General features: G+C 38.5%; 1 protein-coding gene across 3 annotated transcripts in view; it reads left to right on the plus strand.

Moving 5' to 3' along the window:
- The window catches only part of CAMK4 (calcium/calmodulin dependent protein kinase IV), a 231,915-nt gene that overhangs the window by 180,286 nt on the left and 27,587 nt on the right, over positions 1–24,042 (plus strand). For all 3 annotated transcript variants that reach the window (XM_067731417.1, XM_067731416.1, XM_067731418.1), the window contains 2 exons: positions 7,960–8,050; positions 10,087–10,161. In XM_067731417.1, the coding sequence (XP_067587518.1) occupies positions 7,960–8,050; positions 10,087–10,161 (166 nt within the window). The remainder of the gene's footprint in view (positions 1–7,959; positions 8,051–10,086; positions 10,162–24,042) is intronic.

Here is a 24,042-nt window from a genome sequence, read left to right on the forward strand (position 1 = left end):
GGAAGCCCCTTTTTGCATGCTCTTACAGTTAAAATATTCTTATTGGATTTTGGCTTTTCTCAAAGTGATGCTGCAAATCTCATCTATCTAACTGATACTCACTGAGCACCTCTGAGGTGACTTAAGTATTATTATCCAGTAAGTATGGTATATGTTTCACAAACATATAAACGCTGAGCCTTACTTCAGCTAAATGTATCGGAGCAATGTTGCTGTGGAATCACTACAGTGTAAGCACAAGAATTTAAACTTCTGACATTAATAATGGCAAATGAATAAAAGGTGCAGATTACCATCATTCTTGAATATGTAACTACAAGTTAGTGACTAAAAAGTAGAATAACATACCTGTCTATAGGAAAATGTATTTATTGATCATTCAAAAGTATTTATTGAGTGCATGTTTAGTGAAGGCATTGTAGAGGAAACTCGGTACCTGAGGAACCAGGGAAAAATTTCCTTGTCTTCATGGAGTTTTCAGTCTAGTGAGGGAGACATCCTTAACATAAAGCTTGCAAAGAAACAGATATGCTATAAAGAAAAATAGGAAGCATCAATGAGAGGACATATGAGTGTGCATATAAGAGAACATGTTAATTTGGAAGGGCAGGTACAACCTCCCTGAGGATTGACATTATAGTCGAGTACTGAGGGTGAGGAGGGCTGGCCTAGTCTGGTGATATTTCTATGATGAAAGGGAATAGCAGGAGAGAGGTGGGAAAAAGGCAGTACTGATGGGGCAATGCCTCTGAGTAGGGAGGGGCCATGGGATAGGATCCAAAGCTGCATCCAGGGATAGCTCCTGAAGAACCACCAAAGCTCCAGGAGAATGGAGCACAAGCAAAACAACAGGCTTTGAAATGCAGCTCTTTATCAGTGACAGATACTGTATATCACAGAAATTCTTTGTTTTACAATTGGGAAAAACATAGTAAGAATGTTTCAAATCCTAACTGACACAAACTTTGTTCCTTTTCTAACTTCTAAACATTCTTACCATAAACTATGAACATATATATAGCAATTTCAGTCTTCGTTTTACTTAGACCTGTTTCGAAGGGGAAGACTAATATATAACACATCCTATCTCTCTGTACTTTATATTGCATCTTCTTGGGAAGAGAAGTTGTGGCAAATTAAATGAAAATGCATACAAAATAAAGCTATTAAAGTGGAAAAAAGAATTTTTAAAAAAGCAGGGAGAGGGAGAAGTAAATAATCCAAATTAGGCTAGTTATTGTAATTGAAACCTTTTTCTCACTGAGTTTTTTGGCAGCCAAAACAAAAGAAGAAAATGTGATGAAATAAAAAGCAAGTATTTTCTGATCAAAGTATCCTTTGATACTTCAGAAAAGAGCAAGTTTTCCAAATCTCAAAGGATTTCTAAATGTAATTTATTCTGTAAGAGATGTGAAACAACAATGGTAGAGTCCTAATAACTACTGTTTATGAAGTAGAATATCTACTACGTGCTAAGGGCTTCCATGCCCCATCTCCGATTCTCACTACAGCCTGCAAAGTGGACCTTGCAGATGAGAAAACTGAGATTTAGAGGGTGGGCAAATTGTTTAAGGTCGCACAGGTAATAAATGGTATACTTGGGGTAAATTGCCCCAAAGCAGCTCTCATAATGTTTTTCCTTAATAACCATTTCAAAAACAATACCACAAAACCTTATTATGCTTTATTTCTTATATTAACCTTTGATCAAAACCAAGAGCATAATACTGAAACAGAACTCGGCAAAGATATGCCTTTGGCACCAAAACGTTAAATTTATTATTATAAAATCCTTAAAAAGTATTTGTTTCCTATCTTGATTAGTCTGCAGATAGAATTCTACTTGTCATTTAATGCTTTTTTTTCCTAAAAAGAGAATGCACTTTGCAAAAATTGAGCCAGTAAATTAGTTGTGCTTCTCTGCCTCTGACGCTTTCTTTTCCTCCTCCTTCTCCTTCTTTTTATTCCACAAAGTTTTAATTAAATTCATACACACCTGGTTGTTTGCTCTTCCAATTTCCTTATTAAAGGTTACCATTAGTCAAGATAACCTTTAGTAATTAGCTGCTACAATTGTTGTCAGATTTATTATTTATTATTTATTTATTATTTATTATTTCTCCCTATTAAATTGTTGGATTCATATAGAAGATTTTATAGATCTTTTCCCAAACTGATGTTTAGGTTTTCAATCTGTTTCCTTGCTTGTCCTCAATTTACTTTAATTAAGATTACTTTTAACACTTGGTTTATTCTAGAATATCCAATAATCTCATTTCTTAGTATTTCTAATCCTTTTGTCTACTTATGTTGAATCCCCATAATCTGTAGCTAAAATGACAATACTTTGATAAGGTCTATTTCTCTGTGATCAGATATTCCTTAATCAGTTCTATATCATTCATATGATATAAAATGTCTTTACACATTTTCCTATGAGTACCCAATTTTGAGGAGCATTTTTCCCCTTAATATCGTTTTCTTCTTCACTTCTCCATGTGCAGTGATCTCAACGTGTCAAAATAAGATTAGCATTTGATGAGATTATGTATTTTATTTAAAACCTATTTTGAAAATAAGGGGAAGTGTGCCTATTATTCAGCTCTTAAAAACTACTCTTTTTATGTCTTCAGATGCTGTAAGACAAGTTTTCAAAGTATATTTTAGGAATTCCTGGAGGGTCCCTGAGACCCCTTTCAGGGTCTGTGAGGTCAAAACTATTTCATCATAATATGAAAGCATTTCTCCTTACTTATCAAAGTACCGTGGAATTTTCCAGAGTCTACATGATATGTGATTTTACAATAGAGAATGCAGCAGATATGAGAATCCAGCTGTTTTCCATTAAACCAGACATTAAAGAAATTTGTAAAACTTTAAAACAATGGCATAGTACTCTCTAATTTTTTGTCTTAGAAAATAGTTATTTATGTTTTAAAATGTATATGTTAACATCATGAGTTTATTGTTTTATTTCTAAATAAATTAATAAGTGATTTCTAAATTTCTCAGTGTTAACTACTTACACAGTAACTAAATGTTAGGCATAACTCACATAAACAAGAGCTCTTTGAGGTTCTTAATATATTTTTTTTAACTTTCTAGAAGTCCTGAGACCAAAAAGTTTGAGAATTGGTGCTCTGGAAGTGTTGCTGCTTCTAATGATTGTATCTCCTTGAGGAAGACAAAAAATCATATACTCCATGTTTTCCTTCTTCCTGGCTTCCTGACTTGAGATAACGTACAAGTCAAAAATACTAACTATTGATGAAAGGCAATCAGTGGGTCTAAGCAAAAATAAAATTGCCATTTTGTCAATAAAATACACTTAAATGCCTCCTCCCATATGTGCACATGATTATATTATGACTTTTAATAATCTATTATTTTCTCTGAAACTTTTCTTCTGTTATCTGGTCTAGTTCTCCTTTATGGAGTGCCAAATGGTGTTTTGTTTTTGTTTGTTTTGTCTTGCTTTCTTTAGATTTGGACTTAGAACACATGACCACCATTTCTGTTTAAGAAAGCCAGAACAACATTTAATGAGAATCTTTACATAATTAGTACTTGCTAAACCAACACTTGTCAGTCATCTCATTTGCTGTTGTTATTGTGTTGCTATTTTCAGTGTCATTTTCTTCCCAAAGCAGTGGAGCTTCTAAATTGGGTTAGATTAGGGAGGAAAATCAATATTTTCTATTGATCCCTAACTATGCAATTCTTAGGTATGCTCCAAAGCTATTATATGAGATACTCACATCTTTGCCTTTCAAACGCTGCATATACGAGATATAGTATCTTCCTCCTTAGGGATATGGTGTTTTTTTCCACGGTATCATTCGAGGCTGTGTGGGGTCCTCTGTCATTCTCTCGTATCTCCTCCCACTCTCTTATTACCTTCCCTCTCTTCCATTATTCTCCCCTCTTCTCCTTCGTTTTTATTTTCCTCTCATCCCCACCCTACAAAATCAAGAAATAAGTAGTTCTTGAGCACCTGCTTGGGAATCATGACATGGGCAAAGGTATGGACTCTGCTGCCAGATGCCCAGGTCTGAATCTTGACACCACAATCTCTAATTGTGACATTGTACAGATCTCTTAGCCTCTCTATGCCTCAATTTTCTCACTTCTAGAACAAGAATTATATGATTTACATCACAGAGCTGCTGCTAAGATTAAATAAACTAAGAGATCTAAGGTGTTTATAATAGTGCTTGGAATATAGTAAGTGCTTAGGACATGAATGGTATTATTATCTACCTGATAATGATCTAGTATAAAGAGGGAGCTAGACCTGGTAAGACATGAACAAAAGCAACTTTATGTTTTTCTCACTGTTGTCCTGACGCATTAACCCTGTGAATCCATTCTTCTCAATGAATAAAATTTCAGGCCATGCCCATAGTTTTTCTTGTCCCTCTTGGGTAAGGAAAAGACCAAAATTTTATTTTTTACTTTTTTTATTAAAGTATAGTTGATTTACAATGTTGTGTTTCTGCTGTCCAGCAAAGTGATTCAGTTATACATATATACATTCTTTTTTATATTCTTTTCCATTATTGTTTATCTCAGGATATTGAATATAGTTCCCTGCGCTATACAGTAGGATCTTGTTGTTTATCCATTCTATATGTAATAGTTTGCATTTGCTAACCCCAAATTCCCAGTCCATTTCTCCCCGACCCCTGCCTTGGCAACTACAAATCTGTTCTCTATGTCTGTGAGTCTGTTCCTGTTTCACAGATAAGTTCACTTGTGTCATATTTTAGATTCTACATATAAGTGATATCATATGGTATTTGTATTTCTCTTTCTGAATTACTTCACTTAGTATGATAATCTCTAGTAGGATCCATGTTGCTGCAAATGGCATTATTTCGTTCTTTTTTATGGCTGAGTAGTATTCCATTGTATATATGTACCATATCTTCTTTATCCATTCCTCTGTCGATGGACCTTTAGGCTGTCTCCATGCCTTGGCTATTGTGAATAGTACTGCTATGAACATAGGGGTACATGTATCTTTTTGAATTATAGTTTTGTCCAGATATATGCCCAGGAATAGATTGCGGATCATATGGTAATTCTATTTTTAGTTTTTTGAGGAACCTTCATACTGTTTTCCATAGAGGCTGTACCAACTTAACATTCCCACCAACAGTGTAGGAGGGTTCCCTTCTCTCCACACTCTCTCCAGCATTTGTTATTTGTAGACTTTTTAATGATGGCCATTCTGACTGGTGTGAGGTGGCACCTCATTGTAGTTTTGATTTGCATTTCTCTAATAATTAGCAATGTTGAGCATCTTTTCATGACAAGACCAAAATTTAAGACTCATCCAGTTTTAAACTTCTTCCCTTCCCCACCTTGGGATCTATAATTTATAAACATAGGGGGTAGGAATTCTTGTTAGTTTCTTCTTTTTTTCTGGCTCTTTTTCAACAAGCTAGATGCTGATTGTGGTCCTTCCAGGGTTGGGATGTGAAGGCGATGATGAAGAGTGAGTGGGTTAGGAGATGGAGGGTTAAGACTTGGTCTTACCAGACAGGCACAGTTCTGGGCTGGCACCAATGATCTATGGGTGTGGCAGGTTACAAATGCCTGTTGTTCTTTCCCTATGAGACACCATTGATAGCTCTACAGAGACTCATTGCAGGACAGTTCTCTCACTCCAGGTGATCTGAGTGGCCCTTCAGCTGCCTACTCTCACCTCCCTCATGTTCTGCTTGCTGTGATGCTGAGATGAGGTGGCATCATCCCAGCAGGAAACACTCCAGCAAAGGGACCTCTTCTGGGAGACTAGTGTCTGATTCCCTTCTGCACAGTCCATACTGGGCCCATGAGAAATGTGCTTCTTTGTCCACCTATTATTTGAGGGCAGCTGAGTCTCACTGAGACCCTCTCTCCTCAATCACCTGCTCCAACCATTTTCCAGTTTTTCATGAGTGAGCCACGTATCAGTCCCTATTTCCCCAAATCACTAAGTGACACATGTCAAGTGACCTTGAAGCTGTTTATCCCCTCTTACTTGGCTTGAATAGAAAGAAAGAAGGACTTCCTCCCTACCCCTATGAGATTGGAAAGGAGAAAAACTACAGCACCCTGGCAACTTTTTCTCTTAACCCAACAGAAAGATAGGCAAAGGATTTGAATGGGCATTTAATGAAAAGGAAAACCAGTAAAGGTATGAAAAGAAGCTAGACTATACCAGTAAACAGAGAAAGACAAATTAAACAAAACTTAAGGTATAATTTTTATACTCCAGCTCAGCAAAAGTTAAAAATATAAATTTTGTAAAGATACTAGGAAAACATATACACTTACAATGTTTATGTGAGTAAATACTGATGGAGTCTTTTAGGAAAGTGATTTTGCAGTATATATTAAAATTAAAAGTCTGTATACCTTTTAACCCCACCAGACCTGCTTCCAGGTATCTGTCCTAGAGAAACGCCAGCAAAAATACTCAAATATCCAAGTACTGATGGTTTATTAATGCTTTATTTGTAATTTTTAAAAACTTGAATGTCCATCAAAATGGGAATAGCAAAATAAAAAGTGGTGGACATCAAACAAAAACTGGATGCAAGGATTAAATAAAATAAGCTGTGGTGACATGTGGGAAAGATTTCAAAGACACGTTAAGTGAAAAAAAAGAGCAGTGTAGGGCTTCCCTGGTGGCGCAGTGGTTGAGAGTCTGCCTGCCGATGCAGGGGACATGGGTTCGTGCCCCGGTCCGGGAAGATCCCACATGCCGCGGAGCCGGCTCGCTGAGCCTATGCTCTGCAATGGGAGAGGCCACAACAGTGAGAGGCCCACGTAGTGCAAAAAAAAAAAAAAAAAAAAAAAGAGCAGTGTAAAAACTTTTATTAATGATACACTGATGTAATAAAATGGAAAAATCAGGGATATTTCTTTGTATACATATACTCATATTTGTAAATGCATAGAAAAAAGTTCAGACCATTTCAAACTGATGAATGATTGCTTTTGGAGAGGACCTGAGGCTTCCCCTGGAAGAGAAGCAGGGTCGGGTAGAACTTTTAACATTCACAATGAGAGTATGTTACATGTTTAATTACAGATGATTTACAAAATAATTTAAAATGTAATAAAATGAATGGAGTTGTTAGAGGTAATTTTTAAGATAATCTCAAGTATAATACTCTATACTGATAGCTGGATATACTAATCCTCAGAAGAGTCTATGAGAGCATTCATTGTCATTAAACAATATTTTTCATATTAAGGGTAGTTCTCTATAATAATTACTCACATCTAAATGCCTGTTCAAATGATAATTAAGAAATCTTTGCTATGGTTGTGAACTTCTAAGATGACACATACAATTATGCTTTTCAGATAATAAATCAGACAAATTTCAACACAGAGCACCTTGACTTTATTATAATAATAATTAGCCAAGGGCTTCCCTGGTGGCGCAGTGGTTGAGAGTCCGCCTGCCGATGCAGGGGACACGGGTTCATGCCCCGGTCCGGGAAGATCCCACATGCCGCGGAGCGGCTGGGCCCATGAGCCATGGCCGCTGAGCCTGCGCGTCCGGAGCCTGTGCTCCACAACGGGAGAGGCCACAACAGTGAGAGGCCCATGTACGCAAAAAAAAATAATAATAATAATAATTAGCCAATTTGAACTGATATGGTAATATGCATATGAGAACTGCAACCAATATTCTCTGAGAAGTAAATATTTTATTTCTGGCAGTTGGTTCTATACAATTTAAATTGCATTTCACTTTTAGGAAAATATGTATAAGCTATTCTCAAATGACATATAGTTTAAAACATATTTTCCCTTATGGTGTTTATTTTTAAATCATAGTATGTGTGTTGTTGAATCACATAACTTAGTAAAAAATTATTATAATTCTGGAAAGATTAAATGTTGGAACCATAAATATAATTATGTGAATGTTACTTAATTATTTTCCCTGTTTAGTACCTACATGAAAATGGGATTGTCCATCGTGATCTCAAACCAGAGAACCTTCTCTATGCAACTCCAGCCCCAGATGCACCACTCAAAATTGGTATGTTTCCTGATGTCTTATGATCCCTTTTCCCAAAGCAGAAGAAATTTATTCCACGGAATTTGTAAATATTGCTCTGTCCAGTTTTGCCTCCATTCAATTTCCTCAAATATTGGTGTCTGTAAAGGAATAATGCATTGTTTTGGAAGTCTGTGCTCTTTCCTGGAATATTTACCTGAATTAGTGCATAGAAGGTGGTGCTTCATTGCTGGACACACAAAGGAATCACAGCTCTTGGAAATGACAGGGACTTCAGGAGGTGACCTTGTATTTTGTAGATAAGTTTATATAGTAGAAAATCACAGATTACATGACACTTCCTATTGCACAAGTTAGTTGGAGCTTAATTTTAGGTAATGAAGAACTTTGACACAAAATGCTTAGTACATATCAGTGAATTTGGGCTCTGAATCATTTGTTTATATGAACAGAGATAAATTGAGATCTGTATTTCCCAAAGTACACTCCACAGAACACTGGTCCTCAGTTGAGTGAACCATTCCCCGCTCCCTTTGGTGGGGGGAATGGTTTGTGGAGGTGCTAAGTTTGGTCAAGTAAGTTAAGAAATGCCAACTTACAGTTAAACAAGATTTTTATTTCTGCAGGACTTTTGAGAAAGTTAAAAATGCTAATGTGTAGAGTGACATCTAAATTAGTGTCTGTGAGGCTTTTTCCAAACCTTATTTGACTCTGGAAACCTTGGTTTGGTTTTTTTCTCCCAGTAAGCACTCTGAAGAACTACAAAGATGGTTTGGGAAGTTCTGATCTACCCAAAGAGATCATTAAATCATCATTTTAGAAAAACGTGTATTAAATTTTACTTTCCATGTCCCTTACAGAGCAAATCTTTGTTTGCAAAAATAATTATAAAATTTATTTTAGGTGAAATCTCCTTAGTAGAATCTGTACTAAGTCCTCTAAAGGGCACTGCTTTTTTGGCGCTGTCTCTTATAATGCTAATCTGATGAGTTCACTGCATTTATAAATGTTAACACTTTTGAAAATTAAGTTGTACATATCATGGAAGAGCTCAGACAACATAATGTGCTTTATGAATGCAAGAACCTAAAGAAAAAATACTGAAGTCATGCTGGGCAGCCAGCTTGTTCTCATAATCACTCCTGAAAGGCAGTGGGCAGCAGGGAGGCTTCCATTTCCTTTAACATCACTTTCAAAGATTTTATCCTTCAAGAAATTTCTTTAAATGGATGGATAGATACTAATTTAGACAGGAGAGCCTTTCTTTCTGAAGGACTTCCTGCTGCTTTTTCTGATAAGGATCAGCAGCACCTCCATGGAAATGTGGGTTTATCTTTGAAGTCTAAAATGGCATCAATTCTGTACCTGCCTCTCTTGAAGAATGGCCTTGAACTGTTTCCTTATGTTTCCTGGGTGAGAAGGACGTAGCCCAGCAAATAGACCATAATGGTAGCAACTTTTGTTAATGTTTTATCTAGGTACCATTCTGAGAAATAAATAAGAATTTTTGCACAAAGTTATATGTTCCTCATACAAGAGTAAATTCTTATCCGTCAAATATACTAGAGAACAAAATTACTTATTTTGAAGCAGAATAAACCTTTGATATTTCTGTTCATTTTACTGACATTTACAGAAGTCTGATTTTTTATTTTGATTTCTTCCAGTGGATTAAAAGTTCTGAATTATATCAATAATTCTGTACTGTCCTTTAGAGTTAGTTTCAAATCTCAGAATTAATATTAGACAAAATATATCTGTCACAACTATTATTTCAAGAAGAAATAGCTTATTTACTGAAAGCTAGTAATTATAGAGAAGAGCATAACATGTATTTGGGAGTCATGGGGTATTTTTTTTCCAATTTAAAGCAAGGCATGAATTATTATTTAATTTTTTTTAGTTTACTGTCCCAGGTGACTGGCCCCTATCTATATCCACCCCAATGTCAAATACAAACAAATAAATAAGTTTTACTTTGAATAACAAAAAAGTAATCTGTCATCATATAAAAGCTGAGAAACGACTCACTTCATTAAATTTTTTTCTTATCTCAGCTGATTTTGGGCTCTCTAAAATCGTGGAACATCAAGTGCTCATGAAGACAGTATGTGGAACCCCAGGGTACTGCGGTATGTTCTTTAATACCGATATTTTACTTTTATTGTATTCAATGATCTGATCTTTTTTAACTCCTAATATCTCTATTTGAAACACAATTTGATGTAAGTCTCCATGAGGAAGGCATATATAAATGACATTCAGACCACCTGTTGTTCTGCATGAGGGGTTCAATGATGTTGATTTCAGGGCACCCCTGTTAAGACAGCAGGGGGGAGAGGGGCCCTCAGAAGGAAGGACTGGGTGTTCTGTACCTGCTTTTAGGTAGTAGCTACTCTTGGACCCACTCAGGAATAGAAAGACAGTCACCGGGGAAAAGGGCAGGGAAACAGCATTGTGGTTGGGATTAAAGCCATGAGCCCTTTGTTACTTCACTTATTTGCTTTTACTCAGGAAGGTGTGTGAGGAGAGCATATATTTGCTTTTACTCAGGAAGGTGTGTGAGGAGAGCATATATCATTAATTCCGATGGTGTATAAGACTACAGTGAGAGAGGGGTAGCCCGTAGTTCTCATGGATGGCACTGGCCTAGCCTCACTAGGACAACGGCTTTAGGTGGGGTTTCACCGCCAGAGTCCCCCAGAGATGAGCTGTGGGACAGTCCTCCCATCCTCTTGCCCAGTCTCCCAGAATGGGCTGAAGGTACCCTGAGTACAGTTCATAATCCAGAGACAGAACAATAGCATTTGATCCAAGCCAGCATGAAGCTCGCCCTTCTTTCCTTGACAGCTATATTAATCTGGCAACAACCTAAAAGCCTATAAAGCTTGCAAAAATTATCAAGAATTTCTAAAGTTTTTCTGACTAATGAATATGTCACAAATTAATTAAAATCTGGATTACAAAGAAAAGAGACAAGACTTCAAGTTACCAGTCATAAGATTAGCTATCATTTTCTCTTAGGATCATCGTCTTTTTACACAAATCTTCCTTCACTCGCTCATCTCTTCAGCAAAATCACCTGCTGTATTTCAGGCCAGTGCTTGGCACCAGGAAGAGGCATTTCTTGCCTCCACCCCCATCCCCAGGGGTTCACAATCTATAGGGGAACAGACATGAAACCAAAAAAGTATCTCATCTTAGGAAATACCAGGTTATGCATATGGAAAGGCCTTTATGGAGACACAGGAGAAGGGTGGTATTTGGAGTTATCTGTCTTATTCTTCTATGGCATTTATATTTGTTAGTCACCCCACCTCAGAAATAGGCACATAAGAACTACATTACTAACTCATTGTAACAACTTTTGAATTCATAGAAATCAGACTGGAGAGGTGCAGTAAGATAGTCACTGAAGCAAATGTATGATTAAATTCACAGAATATTAGTGCTGAAAGAAACTTTAATATTCATTTACTAACATTCTCATTTTACTAAGGTTAAAAGAGTATAACTTCCCCAAGATTCCACATCTAGTTATTAGTGGATCAGGGATGAGAATCCTGGTATACAATGTCCTGAAAACAGATTTATAGAATTCCCTATTCAAAAAAGCAACATAGATAAATCAGTATAGTTTTCCCTCATAGAAATATTCATCAGTTATTGCTTTTAGTTTAAAATATTCTCTATTTTAATTTTTGAAGCCTCAAAAGTATTACTTGGTCATTGTAAGAAGTGAAAATCCAAACATGTGTAATCAATATTAACAGCCTCATTCATTCTTCCACACCAGTCTCCATGTTTCCATGTTCACATAAACATTTTATAATTTTGATTTTAACTAGCTAGTTTCCCTGGTCTAAAATAATAATATTTTAGATTACTTTCTTGCAGCTGAATTGTTCATAAATCCAGTAAGTGCACAGAATTGTGTACCTATCTTTCTGTTAAATCTTTACATTGTGCCAAATATTCTTCTTCTGGATCTTAAGATCCTTGAGGACAGGAGTAATTTATCAATTAGGAGTAAACTCAGAAAACTAAAAATAACTATGGCTTAAACAAGACAGAAGTTAATTTCTCTGATGCTAGAGGTCTAGAGATAGGCAATCCTGATGGGTTCCACAGCTATGGCTCTGCAGGTGTGGTGGATCTCAGTGTCAGGGATTCAGACTTTTCCTGTCTTACTCTCCCATTCCTGAGTATGTTTCCTCACAGTCCAAAATGGCTGCTTGAAATCAGTCATTATATCTGCATTCTACACAACCAGAAGGAAACAAATCTAAAAAAGAGTGCACATTTTCACTGTTAAACAGGCTTGCTGAAGCCCCACATGTCACTTCCACTTATATCTTATTAGCCAGTACTTAGTTATAGCCTCCACACTGCCAGTACTTAGTTATAGCCTCCACACTGCCAGGGAAACTGGCAATATGTCCCTTGGCTGCACGTGCTGCTGTCCCAAATGAATTCAGGGTTCTATTACAAAGAATGAATATTGCATTAGACGACTCACTATCTCTACCACAGGCTTATGAGTAAGATTTTCATTCTCAGAAAAAAATGTGAGGACTTTCCTGGTAGTCCAGTGGTTGAGAATCCGCCTTCCAATGCAGGGGACGTGCGTTCAATCCCTGGTCTGGGAACTAAGATCCCACAAGCTGCAGGGCGGCTAAGCCCGCATGCTCTAGAGCCCACGCGCCACAACTAGAAAGAAGCCCGCATGCCGCCACTAAGACCTGATGCAGCCAAATAAATTAATAAGTAAATAAATATTTTTTTAATGTGGAAACCATTGCAGTATGTTCCCTATAGGCATGCTCTTTTTCATTTTCCTTAGAACTGTTAGCGGACAGCCTATCACCCTTCCCTTCTAATGATGCCGTGTGAACTTTTCCTTTCTCTAATTCATATGTCCTTATTTGTCCTCATCCTGAATTTCTTTCCTGCCTCCAGATCCTGCCAACAATATGGAGAAAAATAAGAACCTTGAATTTAGTACTATGTGCCAAATGGGGTTGCCTGTTTGTGACCACTAATTGCTGACCAATTGACAGAAGCATTGAAAGAGGATTGAGAAAAGAATGAGACAACAAATTAAGGATTTCCCACAAGAATAAAGCTGGTGGACAATTTAGTAATCATTATCTAATACTGAACAATAAGTATTCCAGGGAGGTAGGTAGGTTGGAGAAATTCTCTGAGACTTGAGCAGCCCTGAAATTGAAGGATCAGGGAGAACTTACCCTAGTGATCTCTCAGGGTCCCTGCAGTGACTAAGAGATAGCAGTCCTTTCAGTGGCTTTAATAATAGTGATAAGAGGGACTTCCCCAATGGTCCGGTGGTAAAGAATCCACCTTCCCATGCAGAGGATGTGGGTTCCATCCCTGGTTGGGGAAGTAAGATCCCACATGCCGAGGGGCAACTAAGCCCGCGCACCACAACTACTGAGCCCATGCACCTCAACTAGAGAGCCTGCGTACCACAAACTATAGAGCCCATGCGCTCTGGAGCCCACGCGCCATAACTAGAGAGAGAAAACCTGCATGCCGCATCTAGAGAGAAGCCCGCATGCCGCAACGAAGATCGCACGTGCAGCCAAAATATAAATAAATAAATAAATAATAATAATAGTGATAAGAGCAAATCTTTCTTGCAGCAGTACAGAATGGTCATTCTATGAATGAATGATTCATTCACTGATAAAATGAACATTGAATGTCTAATAGACTCCATGTTAGTCACTGAGATTATAAGAGTGAACACAGTATGATCTTGCCCTTTAAGGATTTCATAGGCTATAAAAGAAGAAAGACCTGTACACATAAATCAAAATTTATTGTAATAAGTTAGATATTTATCTGAGCCAAAGGCTCAAGCATTTAGAGGGGAGGGAACAATTAATCCTTCTTAGATGGACCTTTACAGAGGAGGGGTACTAAAGGATTAGTAGGAGTTCAACAAGTGAAGAGGTGGCCACAAGGCATTGTTTGTCAGCAAGCACAGGAAGAGAAAAGTCAGAGGAGTGGTAGCATCTAAAAGTTCAGGGACTGTTAGTTACTTTGTCACTTTGCATGACTGGAACATAGAGTCTTTGGTACAGAGAATACAGATGGACTTGGAAAAGTAGGATGGACCAAATGTTAAAAGAATCTGTACATTAGGCTAAGGAATTCAGACTTGCTTTGGTAGATAATAGTGATCCAGCAAAGGTTCTTAATCAGGGCAATTATATTTTTAAATCAAACCTGTATTTTATAAATACCTTGATAATGACATTATGACAGATGGATTTGAGAGAGAAAAGAGATCAAAAGAAGACAAATTAGAAAGCTATTGTAAATGCTCTTTCCTGTCACTCCATAAACAGCTTCTCAGTGAATAATGTATTCAATCTACTCCTAAATCCAATCGTTTATTTTTTTAATATAAAGTTATTGTAAGGCTTCCCTGGTGGCACAGTGGTTGAGAGTCTGCCTGCCGATGTAGGGGACACGGGTTCGTGCCCCGGTCCGGGAAGATCCCACATGCCGCGGAGTGGCTGGGCCTGTGAGCCATGGCTGCTGAGTCTGTGCGTCCAGAGCCTGTGCTCTGCAACGGGAGAGGCCACAACAGTGAGAGGCCCGTGTACCGCAAAAAAAAAAAAAAAAAAAAATTATTGTAAAAATACTATTTCAGATGCTTGTCTTTGCCATCTTATAAGACAGGCCCATCTTACAGATAACGCCATCTCATAATGGAGGCTTATTTTCCATTTGCTGTTTTTTTCCCTGCAGATATCCATATCACCCTTGAGGCTGTGTAATGGGGAAAAAGGGAATTGAGTGGGTGAACAAGATCAAGATAATCCTTCCACTCTGCTATAGGTAGAGACTCATCAGGAAGTAGTAATTTGCTATATTATACAGAAAGGAGGAGAAAGCAGCAAGGAAGCTGGGGCAGGGGTGGAGATTGAGAGAGAAAATATAAGTGCTTTGTGGACTCTAAAGTGGTAAACGTATGTGTGGAATTACTATTATATAGGCTGAGGCAGGCTTAGAAATCAAAAACAATAAAGTTCAATGTATTTAATTTAAAAAGTAAAGTTCATAATGTATATAAAGAGGGAGGACTTCCCTGTTGGTGCAGTGGTTAGGAATCTGCCTGCCAGTGCAGGGGACACAGTTTCAAGCCCTGGTCCGGGAAGATCCCATGTGCCATGGAGCAACTAAACCCATGCGCCACAACTACTGAGACTGCATGCCACAACTACTGAAGCCCGTGCACCTAGAGCCTGTGCTCCAAAGCAAGAGAAGCCACCGCAATGAGAAGCCCACGTACTGCAACAATGCAACTAGAGAAAGCCCGCGCGCAGCACCAAAGACCCAGCACAACCAAAAAATAAATAAACTTTAAAAATAATAATAATATATATAAAGAGACATATATTCATACATACTCTTGGTCCACAGGAAATACACTAGAATATTACCTCCAAGTGGGAGCAAAGGAGGGGGCAGGATTTTAAGGATACACTGAAAGCATTGAAAAAGCTGAGTTAGGGAAAAACAGAAGTCCCAGTAATACCAGGGCACAGGAAATAGGTGATCTAGAGCGGAGGAAAGATGCAGGGTTTTGAATTTTTTTTAATGTAATATAGTAATATTTATATTCATCTGTCTTATAAACAATTAGACCATTTATAGACAAGGCTGAAGCTCTCTTTGAGGATCAACCTCAATTCTAGCCCTTTCTCCCTTCACCACATATAAGTACTGTCATCAGTTTGCCATGTAACCTTCTGAGAATATTTAGGTGAGGCGGGAACTGTTCATTTATAGAATGATCTGGAAATTAAACGCAAGAGCAAAACTGGCAAGAATCACTGTCGTGCTATGGAAAGCATTACTTTACACAGAGACTTTACATTTAACTTGGAACAGTGACAGAGAGGGGAAGGCTGACCTTGTTTCCTTGCTTGATGTAAGGACGATTACATCCTAGGTCAATTATCCTTATGTACGCTGCGTCTAGTTTTTTGAATAGAAGGGTTTTTTCAATTACATCTTTGGAGAGAGTGGGATCTATGTGATACCATCTGTCATTTGTCAGGAAATTAAAAAAGGAAAGTTACCCAATCAGTCTCACTTATAGAACCTTTGCCCCAGGCTATTAATAACAGAGAGTTCTCCTATAAGTGAATCTCAAAAGAAAAAATATCACAGATGTTGTGTGTTTAAGCAAATACTCATTATTTCCAGGGAAATCTGCCCAGTCAAAACTAAACTCCAGGCCAGAAAACTAAAATTTGTGATCCAGATAAATGGAATCGATGACTAGTGCTCTAACATAGTCCATGAGGGGGTCAACACTGAAGAAGTTCTCAAAATCTTGTTGTTGGGAAAAGAAACAGGTCTCAAGAAAAAAAAAATCCATTGGGCCATGGCTCCTGATAAATGTGCTACAATATAACTATGCAATATTACTTCCAAAATATCTTAACTGGTTCAGATATTTGAGGCTTGAATTCTGTGGGTGTTCAGACCTACCCATGCCCATCACAGAAAAGAAATACAAGCTGTTAGAGTAGAAAAGAAACCAGTGTGGAAGTTGTTAGATAAAAGAATGTTTCTGTCTAATACCAAGTATCTAATTTATTTATAGGCTTAGTTAATTAAACTATATGTGTTCATATTTTACACTCCTACTTGTCTGTTTATCCAAATTCTATTTTCAGGGTCCAGAAGCTGTTAAGAATTTATTTCCTCTTGGCATTTGCCAGGTTTTATTATTATAGGGATAATCCTTCCTTGTTACCACATGCTATGTTCTAAAGAAATAACCTATTACACTCACTCTACGAAAATTACAATTTTCAACAGTCTACAGTCAGAAGAGATTTCTATCTACATGCACACACATTACCTTGAAAAATATTGGAAAATTTAAGTGAGATAAAAGAAGTAAATTTAATAGTCTAAAATACAAGCTTTCAGGATAGTTTCATGTTTTCGTTCTTTTCTAGAACACTAAATAGTTAAGGTGAAATAGTGAGTACCCAATTACATTGATAACCTAATCAAGTAGGGGATTATCTCGCCTGAGAGCTAATTAAAAACCCACAATGATGCCTTCCTTTTTGCAATGAAGTTTAAAAAAAAAAAAAAAAAAAACACTAGAAGAAATAAACATATAGTAAAATGTCATCTGCACTGTGTATAAGTTTCCCCTTGACAGGCTGGTGTGTGTACACTAGGGTTCCCATGGGGCTTGTTGACAATAGGAAGGGAGTAGGGAAGGCTCAAGGAAGAAAGCAAAGAATGATAAGCAGGTTGGTCCCAGATCCATCTCCCCTTCCTGAGCACAGCCCTTCGTTTTCCCTGAGATATGCTAAGTCCCCAAAGCCATCATAGGATTGTCCCCAGCGTGCTAGCAGTGCCTGATCCAAATGAACAAGTGCCAGGTAAAGGGAAAAGTGGGACTGGGGATAGACGCAGGAGTGATGAGGAAAGGTTGTAGCTCATCTTGTTCTTGACCTTGCAGAAGGACAGGGACTCTGCAGGTTGAGTGCAGGCTTATTTTAAGCTGTCTTGGAAATTTTAAACTTAGAGGAAAATGAGTCTCTTGAGGCCTTTGTGTTGGTCTGATACTGACCTAAACCAAGGGTATTCTGTGGAACTTTATTCTTTTTTCGTTTAATAAATATTTATTAAACTCCTATTATGCACCAGGCACTGTTCTAGGTGATATAGCAGCGATATAGCAGTGAAAAAATTTCTTCTTTAAGAAAGGTACATTTTAGTGGGAGAAGACAAATAATGAACAAAGTAAATGTGTAAATTATATAGAAAGAGGATATAATTTCTGTGGAAGAATATAGAGTTGGGAAAGGGGATAGGAAGTGCTGGAAGCCTGAGTTAATATTTAAACAGGTGTGATCAGTGAAGGCTTCACCTGAGAAGGGAACATAAGAGCAAAGACTTGAAAGAGGTAAGGGAGAGAGCAAGCAACATGGATATCTAGGGAAAGAACATTCCAGGAAGAGGGGACAGAGCACACCAACCCTGAGGCAAGAAACAGTAGGCAGGCAAGAGTAGGCCGGAGAAGGGATCAGAGAGCTCCAGCTGGAAAGATATAGCTAACGTTAACTGAGATGAGGAAGACTTCGGGAGCAGCAGGTTTGGGGCTTGTTGATTTTGAGATGCCTGTTCGACATCCAAGTGGAGGTGACATGTGGGCAGAGGGGTGTATATGTCTGAAATTCAGGAGCAAGGGTGTGGCTGTCGATATAAATGTGGGCGTTATCAACATATAAATGCTATTTAAAGTCATGAGACTATCTAGCATCACCAAAGCAGAAAAGGAAACGACCCCCACTGATCCCTGGGCAACGTTCACCATTAGGAGGCCAGAGAGAAGAGAAGAAACCACATTATCATTGAGACTGTCAAATAGTAGAAGCTCCACAGGACGGAATTAGAAATCATGAATAGATGTTGTAAAGCACGGATTTGAGCTCAATACACACAAAACAATGTTCTCACATCTAAAGCTGTCAGCAATATAAGGGGCTGCCTCCCTAGCTTGGGGAATGGTCACAAAAGCTGATTGACTCATCTCGCGGGATGTAGGGTTATCAACAAGGAGAGGGAGGAAGAGTCCTACAAATTTCTTCATCACCCATATGGTATTAAATAATATTACCACAAAATCTGTGTATACATTCTATATGTATAAACTAAGTTTAGGACAACCACTCAGTTAAATCCAAGTTAACCACGTATATTTTGGCCTGAGATGGCTGATAAAATTGAGTCTAAAGAGATTGTCACCAACATCATCCCCTCACTTCTCTTGCTCCTTTTAGTTTAGAGACAATCTTTTAATGTACTGTTAATCCTTAACTTCTGGGTCTCCATATCACAAATCATTTTCTGTGCCCACTTCCTTATAATTGTAAGAGACTACTTCAAGAACAGAACCAACTGTGCCGGAGAATTCACATGCCTTGAGGATTCAGCTCTATTATTACATATGTGAGGGTGGAATGATGGGAGGAAAAGAGGTCTAAAGGGAGAGGTGATTGATGGCAAGTGGGTAGAAGACTTGCTTAAAACGTATTATTTGGGCCCTGAACACCCACAAAATGTTCCATTTTAGAATGTTTGCTACAGGAAGGTTATGCATAAAATAAACATTAAAAGTTTCAAAAGAATTATTATTGATAATTATCAGTAAGATGTATAGGGTCTTTGGAGAAAAACACAGTATTTGCCATACTTAACACATGAGACAGTGTTTGAATGCTAAGTCCATTACTTTATATCTGCATCTTCATTTAAAAAAGAGATTCTTACATAATGTTAATATTAGGATGAGTTGGGTTAATTTATTTATGTGGTTTATTTATTTATACTCTACCTTATCCCACAAAAAGTGGGAAGGCAGCTTCTCAACGGTTAACACTCCTTTGCTGTCCCTCAGCCAGCATCCATCACAGCTTTAAAGTGACCAGGAGACTTGGTATGATTAAGATTTGGAACAAATAGTGATTACTCCAAGATGGGAGAGCTCAATGGAATCATAGAAAAGTGAATTCCATAGAAATGAAACTTTCACAGGCTCATTAAAATAAGTCGCGTTTCTTTTTTCCTCTTCTGAAAGCACTAGGTGTTCTCACATATTTGATTTTCTCTTCAGGGTATTATTAAAAATTTTAAAAAGTAAAGTGAGGAAAATAAACAGGCTCTTTCTTCACCCATTTATAAGATTTATACAGAGAGAACTGTCATACAATTCATGTGGCAAGGAAGACTTTTTTTTTTTTTTTTTTTTTGCAGTACGCGGGCCTCTCACTGCTGTGGCCTCTCCCTTTGCGGAGTACAGGCTCCGCCTGATGCGCAGGCTCAGCGGCCATGGCTCACGGGCCCAGCCGCTCCACAGCATGTGGGATCTTCCCGGACCGGGACACGAACCCGTGTCCCCTGCATCGGCAGGTGGACTCTCAATCACTGCGCCACCAGGGAAGCCCAAGACTTTGTTAACAGCTAAAATGAAAAACATCAAGTGAGAGATGGATTGCCTGATATTTGCTGTGTAAAAGATCAAGAGCCAAGGAAAATAGAAAAGCTGCATTGGAACATAAAGAGCCTATCACTTGTGTTTCAAAACATCCTTCAAACTTTTTTCTTGCCCTACACGAACAAGTTATAAATAACTAAAGTGACAGGGGCTTCAAATGCCTCCTCTGTCGTTCTCAAGCTTCCACAGCATGGCATGCAAGAACTGATAGTATTCTGAGAATCACTGTAGTAAAGTGACAAGGCTGCTCCTAGCCAGAGGCAACCCGCTCTGGAAGCATCTCAACTGTATCACAGTCTGATCCATTCCATACCTTTGTTATAACATGTAGCACTGGAACATCGCCTGGCTTCTCTGTTGTCAAAGCAAAAATTGCACTTGACAATGTTAAAAAGGTTGTGCCTCATTCTTGCCAAATGTATGTGACACCGTCACAAAGGACCACACTTGGTACAGATGCTAAGAAAAGCACAAGTTTGGAGTCTGCCCGGCTGTGGGCACTTGCTGCCACCTATAGGTCGCTACCCTGAAGGCATTCTCCTCCCGGTTCCCAGGCCAAGTTAGGAACCAGGAAGAAGCAGAGAATTTCCAAACACTGCTCTTCTGCTTCTGGCAGATAAATCCCTCTCCTTCCTTCCTCCAAACTGCTCACTCCCCAGAGGCAAAGCTTAGAGAGACTTCTAGACGCTGTGCTAAAGATGCCATGGATTTTTGTGGCCCCCAGAAAACTATGAATTCAAGATAAGCCTCTACAGTGAAAGCTCCACATTGTTTTTTGCCTCAGCTGTGGTGGGCGGGGGAGTAGTTTTGTAAAGTCAGATTCAGGCCTTAAGATGAAAATAGATTTTTTTTTCCATTTTGTAATTGAGGTAGAGTTGATTGACAATATTATATTAGTTTCAGGTGTACAAAATAGTGATTCAAAATTTTTACAGTTTATACTCCATTTATAGTTATTATAAAATATTGGCTATATTTCCCATATGTTTTGAATGGTTAAAATGAAAATGTAGGAGAGAATTTAAAAACAAACGAACAAAGAAACCCCTGAACTATTGGAATCTGCAGTCTGGCCTGGACCTGCCTCCCAGGCGCTGGATGCACCTGGGCCTCGCACACCGGCTACGCTCCACCCACACTGACTGCTCCGGTTCCCTAAGGGCCACTTGTTCCTTCTTGCCGCAAGGTCTCTTTACGTGCGCTTTCTCCATCCGAACCCTCTTCTGTCTCTTTCAACCACTACCTCTCCCCCTGCCTAGTTAACGTCTCTAGATCTTTTACATCTGTTTAAACTTTGCTTTCTCTGATCACATTTCTCCATCTTTCTGACCAGGTCAGCCCTCTATTAGAGCCACTCTCCCTCCAAGCGCTTCCGGTTACCACTTTACGTTTCTTCGTATGGTTTTCTTTCTTCTTTTTTTTTTTTTAAAGGATACTTTAGAAAAATTATTTATTTAGTTATTTGGCTGTGCCAGGTCTTAGTTGCGGCATGCAGGCATCTTCGTTGAAGCTTGCAGGATCTAGTTCCCTGACCAGGGATGGAACCCCGGCCCCCTGCATTGGGAGCGCAGAGTCTTAACCACTAGACCACCAGGGAAGTCCCCGTATGATTTTCTTGATTCAGCATCTACCTCCTCCACCAAACTGTAAGCTCCGTGATGATGGAGACTTGTTCTCTGTAACTCCCCATTATTCCCCAGCACCACCCAACAGTATCTGTCATACAGCATGTGCTTAACAAATAGTTCATGATATATTAATTTATTAAATTTATTATAAATTAATTATTAAATGAGTGAGTGAAGGAACCTGTTGATTTCATTCACCTTAGTCTCCCTTGGATTTGTCTCAAAACAGTTAACAGTAGTTTGAAAAAGTCTTCTGATAACGAACACCACTCTGTAGTTTTAACTCCATAGGTAGGAAGGGATCATAAAGCTCATCTAGGGCATTGACAAAATGAAGTGAACTAAATTATCCCTCTATTCTTCTCCTAGGACTTTAGGAAAAGAGGGAAAACCTAGCACCAATCAGTGTGTCACAGGCTATACCTGATACTTCTTATCTTAGAACCATTTTCAGTTACAGTGATTTTATTTAATAAAACGTAATTCATTCCAATCTTTATATGTACCTTCAATTGCTAGATATTGGAGTGTGAAGTGTCCTGGGAGTTCTGTAGCATTTAGTGTTTAATGAGCAGTAACATAAATGATAAGATAACTTTAGGAAGTGGCAGAAAACTTGGATCTACTTAGAAGACAGCCAGGAAAATCAATAAATGACTATTGACTATTTCTGAAAAGATGGTTCTAAATCACTTACAATACATTTTTAAAAACTGTATTACACCTTGAAATGGTTTATCCCCCCATTTTGCATTTGTTTGTTTTGGCAACGAGGTAAGAAAATATATGAAGGACATCCAGAAGTGCTTATAGCATTAATAGTTGCACTAGTTGATGCCTTTTCTCGAACTGAACTGGAAGTAGTCAACTATTTCTCACTCTAAGAAAATCACAATTCTGTAGAATTACCTTCAAGGACATTTGATACCTAGGAGACTTGAAGCGCTGGTGTGCCAGCATCTGAAATGTATTCTAGAAAAGCTTTTGGCTCTCGGAAAGGGTTCAGATAGATTACAAGGATGTGTTCTGCTGGTTCTGAAGTCAAGGTCATATTAACTAATGAGTGAAAATATTTAAAGGTTACTGTGAATTGGTATCTAATTGTGTCTAGGAATTTAGGCATGTTTCACCCAAATCTTATATTAGGATTAGTAAATATTCAATAGGATAAATTCATTTAAAAAATTCTTTTTAAGAGGAATTTATGATGGAGGGGGAAAACGTTCTATATTCCTTTCATCTCAGTTAACCTCACTATGGAAAGTCTAGCTTTTCACACCACCAGTTTACTCACGTTGCAGCATAAGGTCTTACAAGGAAATAACTTGCCTCTGGAGAGTAAGGTTGCACCCAGTGCTGTGAAGGGAGATCAGATATTGCCATATCAGCTAAGAAACCCAGATGCCCTCTAAAGTGGATTCAGAAAGGCTTTTGTTCCGTAGTATTCACTTCGTTTGGGGCCCTTGGCCTGGGAGCTATGGAGGATGTCCTGAGAGAGCACCTGACCTTCGAGACAGCGTGCTGACCTCTGCACGGCACAGGACGGGAGGTTTGATTTCACTGGACCTGACAGGATAGGTGCCTGCAGGGCAGCAGACACAGTAGGCGCTCCGATGGGAGGGATGGGATTTCAGCAGGTTCTGTAGCAGGAGTGCTTGTCCTCTCTTCTTGCTTAAACTCTCATAACTATCCCTTTACGTACATCACAGTGGCTAAAACTCAAAGTAAACTTGGAAATTAGCTAGTTCAATTCATTTACTAGAGGTAAAAACCAAGACCCAGGAAATATAAGACTGTCCCCAACATATCTCTGTGTTTATGTTGAAATGTCAGTACGAGACTTGATAACGCTTCACGGATGTGGATACCTGGAGTGGGGAAGGGCACATGGTACTAACTGTGCATGCCAAATATGCATGTGTTCAGCTCCCTGACAGTAGTAACCCTTCTGAAGTGGCAGCCGAACCTCAGTTCCCTTTGCACTATGATGAGCAAATCATTTTTGAGTGGGAGTTCAGTGCGGGGGCTGCTGCGGCCCAAAGGAACTGTCTGTGGGTACAGATGGCTCTAGAAACGGAAGCCAACCTGACAGAGAGAATGGTGTTGGCTTTGAGCGTGCATTTTTCTTAATTATCTTAATTAAATCTTAAAAGGAAAATATTCTAGGAATAATTTGCTCATAGATGAGAAAAACTTCTTGGCCCCAGATCCAGTTCCTTAAAGGGTGCATCTTGCTGAATTGCTTCTCAGAGTGCTAGAATGCACACCATCATTACACAGGCTCTTCATCTCCTATATTTTATGTAACACAGTTTCTACAT

Source organism: Pseudorca crassidens, chromosome 3, assembly GCF_039906515.1.
Source record: "Pseudorca crassidens isolate mPseCra1 chromosome 3, mPseCra1.hap1, whole genome shotgun sequence".
Classification (NCBI taxonomy): domain Eukaryota; kingdom Metazoa; phylum Chordata; class Mammalia; order Artiodactyla; family Delphinidae; genus Pseudorca; species Pseudorca crassidens.